Raw genomic sequence first — 10,932 nt, 5'->3', positions numbered from 1 at the left:
TCTCGTCGCTTGAGAAAAAATCACTTATTTTCCATATCTAACTAAGATTTTCTTTCTCGATTTGAGGCATCTGAACCAGCAAACAAAAACTCCTCCCTCACTTGGATAGTCTGCATCTTGTGTTAATATTGATATTGTTGTGATGGCACACTTCTACGTTTCACTAAGACAATGGTATGGGAAGTATTTACCATTTGAGTGCAAAGTTTTGGCACAACTCAGTGTATTCCACCTTCATGCACTGACATTACCGTGTATAGGAACATCGGTTGACAAATACAAGTCATGATCGGTTGCCTCGGGAAATTATTCAATACTAAATTAAAATTGTGAATCTTTGGTTACTTGTCTAGATTTGCAATACTTAGTATTTTCCATTTTCTTAAGTGGATCTTTAGTTAGGTGGTGCATCAGCGATGAGGTATGGCTTGTCGATCAAGTATTTATCTTCAGTTATTTGTGAATTTTTAAGCATTTGTTTAGATTTGCGACTACATTTATTAGTACCTATTAGGAAAGGAAAATTTTATTTGTGAATCTTTAGTTATTATTTGTTTGGATCAAGGTAGGAAAAATCCCTCAAGTGTTTGGCACGTCATACCTCGTCACTTAAGAAAAATCAAGATTTTTTCCCTTTTCTTAAGTGAAATTTTCATTTATCGTCATCAGGTTCAGTTGGGTCCTTGTAAGAAAAAAATTCTTTAAGATATGCTACATATTAAAGAAAACAAAAAAAATTGTGAAAATTAGTTCAAACGGCAGATAGAAATCGGTTGCTCGATGGATCTCAGTTCGTTTAACATTGCTTATGAAACCATGTTCCACTATTTGGTTTGATTTGTATTCCAAGAAATTCCATACAATGACATACCTGGGATAGTAGCATCATGGCATATCAAGTTGGACCAAGTTTTTAACAAGTATTTTGTATGCAACTAAAATTTTATTTCTCGATTTGAGGCACATCTTAACCACCAAACAACAACTCCTCCATGGCCTTGATAATCTGCATCTTGTGTTACTATTGATATTGCTGCAATTTGACACTTTAACGTTGCACAAAAACAATGGTATGGGAAGTATTTATCATATGAGTGCAATTTATTTTGGGACAACTCGGTCAATGACTTCCGCTTCCATGCTACGACATGACCGTGTAGAGAGCATCGGTTGACAAGTACAAGTCATGCTTATGTTTCTCTAGAAAATCAAATACTACTAAATGAAAGTTGTTATTCTTTATATTTATTTATGTAGTGGTGCGTTGAAACTCTACCGCATCGTACCTTTTACGAGGCACATGAGCAACAGGGTATGAGGAGTGTGTGTGCCAAGTATTTGTCATTTGAGTGCAAGATCGATGTCGACGTCGCACAGATGTCTTGTGTTTACAACATGATCCATACAGAGAAACACGGTTTCACCTAGAAGATACAAATCATATGGAAGGTGATTTCAAATAGTAAGACAATCAATTATGGCGTCTCGTGTAGGCAATTAGTTACGACGGCTACTATTTTCGTTTCTGCTCAACCGAAACTCTGTTACATGAACACATCATTTTTCTAGAAAGAGTATTACCTCCGGCCTATGCATCGATCGATGCACGCAACCACCAATACACATGGAGAGCACAAGCGGCCGGGGCCACCTTTAGCACACTTCCTCTTGTGCTGGAGTTTCTTTTTCGAGCAACGTTGAATCTTTTACGCTTCTGCGTCAGAATGGATGTGATAATGCTTGATCGCGCACATGGAAAATTGCATATGTTGACGATCCGTGCTTTGCAACGTGATGACGTCACATACTCCAAACATGGCAAGTACTAATTCCGGACGGAATTAATCGACACGCACAGCCGCTAATCACATGCGTGCGCAGCCCTCCCTCGGCGTCGATTAAATACGACCGAAGGGAGTATTCATCATAGGATTACAGATGTTGGCACCGCTCGATGACACCCGTTTCCATGCACACCTCACATGCATGACAGTGTGGTGTGGAGGACACGATTTGGTCTACTGTACAACAAAACACAGCTCGATCAGGCGTAGGCTGCAAGCCGTAATAAAACGTCCCGCATAGGCAAGCACTAATGGCGGCAATCGGCTGGCCTTCTATTTCCGGGCAACGGAAAACTTATCTGCTGCGTTTCCACCTCGGCTACGCAACGGAACAGCAGAGGCGATCGTGATCCTCGACAGATCACGCGGGGCACGCAAGAAACCTCTTGGCGAGGTGGACCCCACATGTCATCCTCGTACCTCCCGCAACGGTTCGCGCCGGACGGCGGTGCGTGGAGCGTTTATCACGGCTTGAAAATTCGCGAGAGAATCCCAACGCAGCCAGCCCCTCTCGTCTCGTCTCCACCTTCCCCTGCTCCCTCCTTCCCTTTTATTTCCCTCTCCAGAAGAAAATCTTTTGATTGATTCAAAACACACACCGAGCAATCTCTCTCTCTCTCTATCTCGCGCAGGCATAAACAACGCAAGGAGCCGTCCCCGCTTGTCCCCTCGATAAACCCCCGCTTCGTCGGTCCACCCCACCCATGGCGTCGTCGGCGCCGGGCGGCGGCGGCAGGCCGGGCGAGAGGAACAGCAGGGACATACGGCTGACGGTGCAGGAGGCGGCCAAGAAGCTCGCCCTCTGGCACACAGCCACCTTCCGCCCCATAATGACCCACGACGACCTCGACCCCATCCTCGCCGACGCCGGCTTCGTCGCGCTGCCCATGCCGCCCGACCCGCAGCAGGATCAGCCGCAGCCGCAGCAACAGCAGGTTCCGGTGCGGTGGAGGGAGTACGCCTTCCTCGGCTCCGGCGCCGGGAGTAATGCGGTGGTCGGCTGGACGGGCCCGCGGCCGCGCCTGCCCTACCCGCGCGTCGACGCGCTGCACATCCGCACCTACCAGGCCTTCCTCGGAGCCGTCGAGGTCTACCTCGGCGCCGCCCGCGTGCCCAACCTCTTCCACGTCAGGTTCCGACCTTTTCTCTCTCTCTCTCTTTACTTTCTTTTCTTTTATTTTTTGTTCGCTTATAATAATAGCACCAGAATAGGAAACCAGTAAAACAGAACAAACAAGATACCTGTACCTGTATTTATTGTACGCGAGGCCATGGAAATTTGAAGGCATACATACACACACCTCACCCGAAACAAATTCAGCTCTCTGCTCCTACAGCGGCCCAAGCGGTGGCGCGCTTCGTTGACTCCCTCTACTCCTTGATCCCTGAATGAATGGTTACAGACACACCATGTCTCGGTGTCCTGATAACTTCAGAAAAAATGCGCAGTAACTCACGATCACCAGCGTTGGTGTTGCCGACCACAGCTTCTCATTTGTGCCATCACCAGTTAGGTTGTGAACTTACGATGAAAGGAAACAACGTACGTCTTCCGCAGTGAAACACCACATACATCTGTTGTGCTGTATGTATATACCAGATAACAGATCAGTTGCTTCGCTTGCGCCTTGATCCAGAGGTTGACAAATTGGATCACCCAAGCTGCACAATCTCATTATGGTTGTAAATCATCAGTCCATGCATCTTCTATCTTCGATGAGATTAGCCATTGATTTGTTTCCTTTTTCTACACCGTTTGTTCTAGTCCCAACGAAATTGGCGCTAAGCAGTACCTGAATTGTTTGATATCGCTAGGGCCACCTTGTCCCGTGAGTTACGACATTTTGCAAGCCCATCCATCAGTGACGAACCTTCTAGTACCATTTTTTGTCTATCGCTGACGCACAACTCCTAGAAGAGTCCTGATGGGGTAGGCCAAGGAGAATGTTGAGGCATAATTTTTGGGCCAGTCTAGGCCATTGATGATGATGTTAAATAAACGCACCGCTTCAGATCGTATTCTTTGTATCGTTTCAAAATCTAGTTGTTATTTCCCCAATTATAGAGCCTAGTATAGATTATAAATAAAACAAGTGGTTAGACCTAGTATCTCAACGTAAGTATAAAATATCTAATTGATAAACTATTGTGAAAAAGGGAAAAAAATAAAAATTGGAATTAATATCAAATTTCGTAAGTTTGAAGTATGTAAAATACTTGAACTTTTAAATTTTATGGGTCAAATCAGATTTAGCACATGGATTCTCATTAACACATCCAATATTTGCACAAATCAAATCTTCTTTTTGCTGATTCTGGTTTCACTATAATACCCAACTCATAATTATCTCTAAATTTCTGCAGAAGTAACATTCTCAAAATAAAAGCCAAACTATTTAAATATTTTTAAACGCTACACAAATTGTCCTATTGTCGACTGTTTTGCACAATGACAACTAGATAAGTTTGTATGATGTTATTTACTTAAAGTGTTTCATATTTACTCTTTGTTTGTTGGTTTTGGATCGTATTTCATTGTTGCGGGTTATAAGATGTATGGTTGACCCACATTCGTGGTTGTTGCGCCAAAAATTAAAAGTTCTTAAACATTATGAAATTCAACATGCTATTTACATTTTTACCCCCAAACGGCTTAGATATTGCAAACAAAATGATTTTATACGAACTATAATAAGGACTAATGTACAATGATACAACTGTTTGATTATGTCGGGTACATATTTAATCCTACTCATAGTTGAACGCAAAAATATTTGGCTTTTGGAGATACTGAGGTATCCTATTAAAATAAAAGTATACTCATTTAGGAAGCTAGATTAATACGTTCCCATTTGTTGCTCTTACATCCTTGCTTGCTAATCTTCTAACTTACCATATCGAGAGAAAGTGACATGATTATATAGGCACTCATAGTCATTGGATGCTTGACACCGTCACTTTCCAAGATATTAGGATTGACCTTGTTGTTGTTATTTCACATCAAGCTCACATACCCCCTCCCCCCTTCCAAACAAAATAAAAGATCAAAAGGTTGTTTACAATTTTTAAAATGACAAAAATGTTCAAGATCTTACGTGTTACTAAATGTACTTATAAATTGGGTGAGTTATGCACAAGATACAATTAATATAGAGCCAATATAACAACTTCAGTAGGGCATGAAAAAGTCAAACCATGGAAACCGGCTACTGAGAGCTAGCTCAATTTCTTTCACAAATCCAATCTGCACTTCCAATCTAGTACTCTCTCCGTTCCATGGAACATGTCGAAAGTTTATCTAAATTTAAATATATCTAGACACTAAATAGTAGTGCCTTGATACGTCTGAACTTAGACAAACTTCCAACATGTTTCATGGGACGGAGGGAGTACGAAAAATTGAATTAGCTGAAAGCGGTTAAACCATGCCACCGTTTTCGTACACCCTAACGCTAGATACTTCGTAAGTAGCACAAATGGAAAAAAAATTACTAGAGTAAAAAATTGCAAGTGTACTTAGTATCCCCGCATGTACATTTGTATATGTTGATTTTTTTTTTTGGATAATTCCCAAGATTTCTAGGAGGCGGAAAGAGATGAACTTGTGTGCAACTCGCAGACATGACATATCACCACCTTCTAGTAGCTAGAAGGTCGACTATAACTTTCTCTTTCTTTTAGACCTGCATGATTTTAAATTTGCATGGTACAAATATTTTTTTTATGCTCCTTTCAAGTAAAATCTGGAAAGGTTAGAATGATTATAGAAGTTTGCAGTACAATAATTGAACATCAGTTAAAATACTAATTAAATATGGGGTGATATGTTATCGGCAAAAGTGCACTTGTTACTACCTTGTTGGCCTAGAACTACCCCATGGACCCCATTAATTACGATGAGTTGAGAATGCAAAAAAATCGCGGGAATTTAGCATTTCATTTCCTGCTGTAAAGTAAAAAGTCTGTGGTTTCAAAAACAAATAAACCTATTTTTAGCGTCCTCAACCTCCCTTCAACATAGGCACAAAAAAGTCTGTGATGATCCATGGTTGATCAGTGTTTCCTTTTCCACTTGTATTCCTTAAAAACTATCCTGAATAAAAGAGCCAATTCCAATTCTTGCATTGTTTTTTTTTTCTTCAGGTGCATGCCAGTGACAACGAAACAGGACAGGGTGTTCGACAAGGTCTTCCGGGCTATGAGGAGTGACCAGGACGGCATGATTGTCTACCGGGATGGCACCTTGGACGATGCCACCTTCGCTGCCATCTGCAGCGAGCATACCCCCATCGAGGACGTCGGCTACCATGTCATCCCTGGCAACGCGTGCAGCGAGCTTCGCTACCTCCGGCACGGCAAGATCCATGGTGGCAACTGCAATGAGGAGACCTGCAAGGGTTACCCCGGCTACATTGATGTCGTCCGGCTCAAGGATGTCATCCCCAGGCCCTGCAGAAATATGTGGGTCTAGGACAAAATCAATGTCGAGAAATTTCCATTACAAAAATTGGGAAATCCAGTTTGCAAAAGTAGATGAGGTGAGATAGCCAGCTAGTGGCTTGTTAGCGAGGCTTGAGATCAGTGGATGGTATATCGTGGTAGCAGTTTTGTTTTGTTTATTCATTTGTTCTTCTCCAAGTTTTGTAATCTGCTGCATGTATGTCTGCATCAAGAGGTAGCAAGTTTTGTCAGCGTAATAAGGTTTGGAGAGATGTCTGTAGCTGGATTGGCTATCAATAATGTCGAAATGAAAATAAGAAAATTCCTAGTGGTTACCATATATGCATTTACTGTTATATGCTATATGTTCTTCTGTGTTTATCTCTGATCATTTTGATGCGCCATGTACGCATCAATTCAATAGTTCATCAGTTCTTAACAGGGATAATTACTCTGCTGAGATGGTGTGGCTTTTAGTTGGATTGCATCATTAGCCTTTTCTTTGAAGTAGCTTTGCATAATTGTGTTGTTAGATTGGAATCAATTGAAAGCAAATTGTCTTGGCAAAAAGAAAGGGAAAGCAAATAATTGACTCTGTTAATAAATTAACCTGCAGAATAAAATGCATCTGCTGCGAGGACTCAGAGTCCATCTGCTACTAGCTTATTATGCCTGGGAAGCGCTGAAGCCAAGGCAAGAAATACCAAACTTGCACCATGGTCTATTTGCTGTCGATCTCACACGGCTCTCTTTTGCTTCCTTCTAATTGCTTCTTTTACCTTTTGCGCTTTTGCTCTTTTTGTAACCATTAGGTCCTGCAGATCTCCAGACATTCCAATCTGTACTGCAGGTCCAGCTAGCCAGGCTACACTTCAAAAGCAAGCTTGGCTTGGACTCGTCAATGGCGTTCGTACGTCCATGCCATGATCCCTACGACCAATGGCTCTTTCTTGAACCATATCGATCTGCATCTGCAACTGTAGATAGCACATGGTGACATGAAACACTGAAGAGACAGGCACATATATATTTTTGCATCTGTAACTGTAGCTGAAATCAACATTGAGTGTTGAGCTCCGGGATAACTAAATTAGGAGTAGCAGGTAGCAGCAAGAGACCTAGCTAGGCCTCGATCGGTACGACCACCACCGGTCGCGCTCTTCTCCATGTAGACCTAATCTCCCTTTAGGAAAGGGAAAGCAGTTTAGCTAGGTCTTGTAGCTAATAGCTTCAAAACACCAGGGAATCTCTTGGAACACCGTCTTTAACCTTTTCCCTTCATCACATCCTGCCGGTGGTTCTTTTGGCTCTTTTTGCTTTTTCCCTAACTTGTTCAGCTGCTGCTTCTGCTATAAGAGCCCTCCTCCATCGACCTCATCTTGTTCCCTTCTTCTTCCCCCTTCCATCGTCTCGAAGGCAAGATCGATCGCCGGCTCAATGATGGAGGTATGGCTTGCTAATTAATCAATATTTGTTTGTGCACTAAATGTGGTTCTTTTGGTTGCTGCTCACGTAGAGACGATGGTAATTCAGGGATATTGTATTGGTTTCTACTTTTTTTCCGATGTTTCTGCAATGATGAACTTGACGCTAATAGGATGAATGTGCCTCTTCATGCACCTTTTTTTACATACATTGACCATTTATCAGCAGTGTCTCTCTATCAATAGTGCATTTTTTCCAACGGGGCATGTCGGTTGCGAGCTAAATATGATCCTAATTTTATTTCATAAACCCTACAATGCCCTGGAAGCGGAGGGCGTCGTAATATACTCTGTTTCACAAGATGTTCATGCAACAATTGCCCAAAGATTTTTTTTGAAAAACATTTGCCACTATTTTTTTCATGTACTTTTTCTGATGATGCATGTGCATGCATGCGTAACCTGCGCTCATTCCCTGATTTCCCCCATGCACGCAGAGCACCGAGCTGAAAGTGGAGATGGTGGCGCTGCATGAGAAGAGGGTACGGAAATGCCTGTCCAAAGTGAAAGGTAAAATCTAAAACTAAAGTCACTTCATTTCACCCATGCATTCATTCATCCATGAAGATCTGAACAACCTGATGATGCATAGATCCTTTCTTCTTTTACAAAAGCTATAGTCATGGATGCCTTTCTCACTGTAGCTACGATTCATTGACTGATACGGCTGTGTGCATGGGTGCAGAGGCAATAAGACTTCTTTTGTCTCAACAAAAACGGTTAATTGATTCTGCTGTGTGTGGGTGCAGGGGTGGAGAGAGTGGAGGTGGAGGCGAGCATCCAGAAGGTGGTGGTGACGGGGTACGCAAACCGGAACAAGATCCTCAAGGCGCTCAGGAGGGTCGGGCTCAGGGTGGAGCTCTGGTCGCCACGAAACGAGCTGCTCAGCGCTTACGCAGCCGGGAGCTTTGCCTTCAGCAACTACGGGTTCTTCTGACCTGATCTGATCTGATCTGAGGAGAAGCTAGATAATACTTACATGATGATGATGGTAATAATAACTATGAAGATATATATACCCTGGATCTGGAGCTTGTGTGATGGGTTGTTGCATGTTTTGTTGTTGGTTTATCTGTTTTGGATGGTTTCCTTTTCCTCCCATGTGTATATATGTTAAAAAAAAAATCTACTTTGAGGGTGGTCAAGAAGAAACATATGTGGGATGTCCCTAAGACATGGTATTAAGTCGGTGCCAAATTGCATGCATGATCAAAGATTCCAATGTTATTATGTGCACTCGCAAAGTACCCATGCGATTGCTACAAATCGACAAAAGACATGAATGATTCAAGAATATTTATATTTCACTATGCATCACAAATTCATTTAAGAGTAAAGACTGTGGTTCTTGTCGAGAAACCGGTGTAGTTGCTTGATGCGAACAAGAAATCACAAGAGAGAGTAACAAGAGGCCTCATTAAAAAAGATATGGTTCACATTCATCGCTATATTTCTAAAGGCAAAGTTAATTTAAATTTGTATCAGCTATTTTTAAATCATGATCATTCTCTTTTCTTCATAACCCCCCATCTAATCTGATCCACCACAAGGGCCAAACCTATGAGTTGTCATTGTTCGCATGTATTCTCGCCCCTACCTTCACGCCTGACATGGCTCATGAGTGCCCCTATATACCTCCACGGTTGCGTGGCACCATACACAGATGTGCCTCCATGGATCCTTGGCCTCTATCGCTCCCTCTCCCCCTGACATGGCTTATGATTATTTGCGAAACTTAACACAATTGACACCTAATGGCTTAATTTCTACTAGTTTCATGTAAACACCCTAATCATGCAAACTGCAAAGATAAACTTGTGAAAAAGAAGATTGCACAAAGTAAAGGAGCTCACGTTGAGAGGATTGCAACAAGAAGGATGCAAGATCAAGGTCCGGGCTATTGACACAATCCCACACCCTCGTTGGAAAATGAACTGACACAAAGCCACACATAGTCTCCAGTCATGAATACGCTAATTTATATATCCCAGAGACCCAATATACATAAATTCACGACGAGGATGAACATAGGAACAACAATGGTTAAACAAAGTGAAGTGCAATAAAAGTGGGAATAAATAGCAAGGACACGGACGAACTGAACCCAGTACAGTATCCCCCTAATGGGTAAGTATTTGGGTATCAAACTCGAATCATCCACTAGTAGGGAAAGGGTCATCTGTGGCGCACCTAAATGCACATTATGTGGCGCACGGGTGGTGCGCCACAAAATTCTCGCCATAAAATATGGATTTCTGTGGCGCACCAGCCCATGCACCACAGAATATCGCCTTTCTGTGGCGCACTGGTGCGGCGGTGCGTCACAGAATTAGTGTTAGGTGCGCCACATAATTGGCTCCTATTATACATGATTTTGTATTGCCTGCTATACACATACATGTTATATACAACAATATACATATATTATACAGATTATATACAGAAGTATGCAGATATAATATAAATAGCATGTATATTGCACAAATATAATATAAACATCATCATCACATTACTTAGAGCCCGATCGAGATACACATATAGTGCCAAGTGTCAATTTTTTTACATACAACTCTTAACTCATACAAAGTTCATCATCTCGAGATACAAAATGGTCTTCATCCGGTTCCTCCTCTGTTCCCTCCTCTCCCCCGCCAGGTTCGCTTGCATCAGGGTCTTCATCCGGTTCCTCATCTGCTCCCTCCTCTCTCCCGCCAGGCTCGCTTGCACCGCTCCCGAGTGTGTAGTGACTAAAATGGAAGAAAGACCAAAATAAACGATGAAGACCAACACAAATAAGAGCCAACTAGGATATAATAAATAAATGTCTCATACATTGTTGGTCAAAACAAATATTAACATTCAGGGATTGCGTAAGTGAGGCCAAGTCTGATGCACAAGAGATTGATATTTGTGTCATCTTACCAGGCTCACTTACGCCACCCCAGAGTATACAGTGACCAAACATTCTAATTATCGGACCTATCTCGAAGAAAGATCAAAATGAACGAATAAGTCCAACTCAAATACGAGCCAAGTAGTATCAACTAAATATCATGCCTCATACTTTATTGGTCAAAACAAATGTTAACATTCAGGGATGGAGTCAGTGAGGCCACGTAGGATGCACAAGAGATTGATATTTGTGCCATCACACCAGGCTCTGG

The 10,932-nt window shown here is 42.2% G+C and overlaps 2 protein-coding genes across 2 annotated transcripts; both read left to right on the top strand.

Annotated features, from left to right (window-relative positions):
- Nucleotides 1–2,548: 2,548 nt before the first annotated feature.
- LOC124649139 lies at nt 2,549–6,557 on the top strand. The gene is made up of 2 exons (XM_047188808.1): nt 2,549–2,976; nt 5,988–6,557. The coding sequence occupies exons 1-2, from the start codon at nt 2,549–2,551 to the stop codon at nt 6,313–6,315; spliced, it is 756 nt and encodes a 251-aa protein (XP_047044764.1). The 3' UTR covers nt 6,316–6,557.
- Nucleotides 6,558–7,634: 1,077 nt separating this feature from the next.
- LOC124649128 (heavy metal-associated isoprenylated plant protein 28-like) lies at nt 7,635–8,705 on the top strand. Its single transcript, XM_047188799.1, has 3 exons — nt 7,635–7,730; nt 8,206–8,278; nt 8,518–8,705. Exons 1-3 carry the CDS (start codon nt 7,722–7,724, stop codon nt 8,703–8,705), a joined length of 270 nt encoding a protein of 89 aa, XP_047044755.1. The 5' UTR covers nt 7,635–7,721.
- The last annotated feature ends 2,227 nt before the right edge of the window (nt 8,706–10,932 follow it).

Source organism: Lolium rigidum, chromosome 1, assembly GCF_022539505.1.
Source record: "Lolium rigidum isolate FL_2022 chromosome 1, APGP_CSIRO_Lrig_0.1, whole genome shotgun sequence".
Classification (NCBI taxonomy): domain Eukaryota; kingdom Viridiplantae; phylum Streptophyta; class Magnoliopsida; order Poales; family Poaceae; genus Lolium; species Lolium rigidum.
Note: the sequence above shows the minus strand (reverse complement) of the source record. Positions and strands in the feature narration are given on the sequence as shown.

What these genes read in the sequence shown, in the direction of transcription:
- LOC124649128 (XM_047188799.1), top strand. An exon ending in ATGCCTGTCCAAAGTGAAAG is followed by an intron (nt 8,279 to 8,517) that starts GTAAAATCTAAA and finishes GTGTGGGTGCAG; the next exon opens with GGGTGGAGAGAGTGGAGGTG.
- LOC124649139 (XM_047188808.1), top strand. Translation starts at nt 2,549, where the DNA reads ATGGCGTCGTCGGCGCCGGGCGGCGGCGGCAGGCCGGGCGAGAGGAAC. An exon ending in CCCAACCTCTTCCACGTCAG is followed by an intron (nt 2,977 to 5,987) that starts GTTCCGACCTTT and finishes TTTTTTCTTCAG; the next exon opens with GTGCATGCCAGTGACAACGA.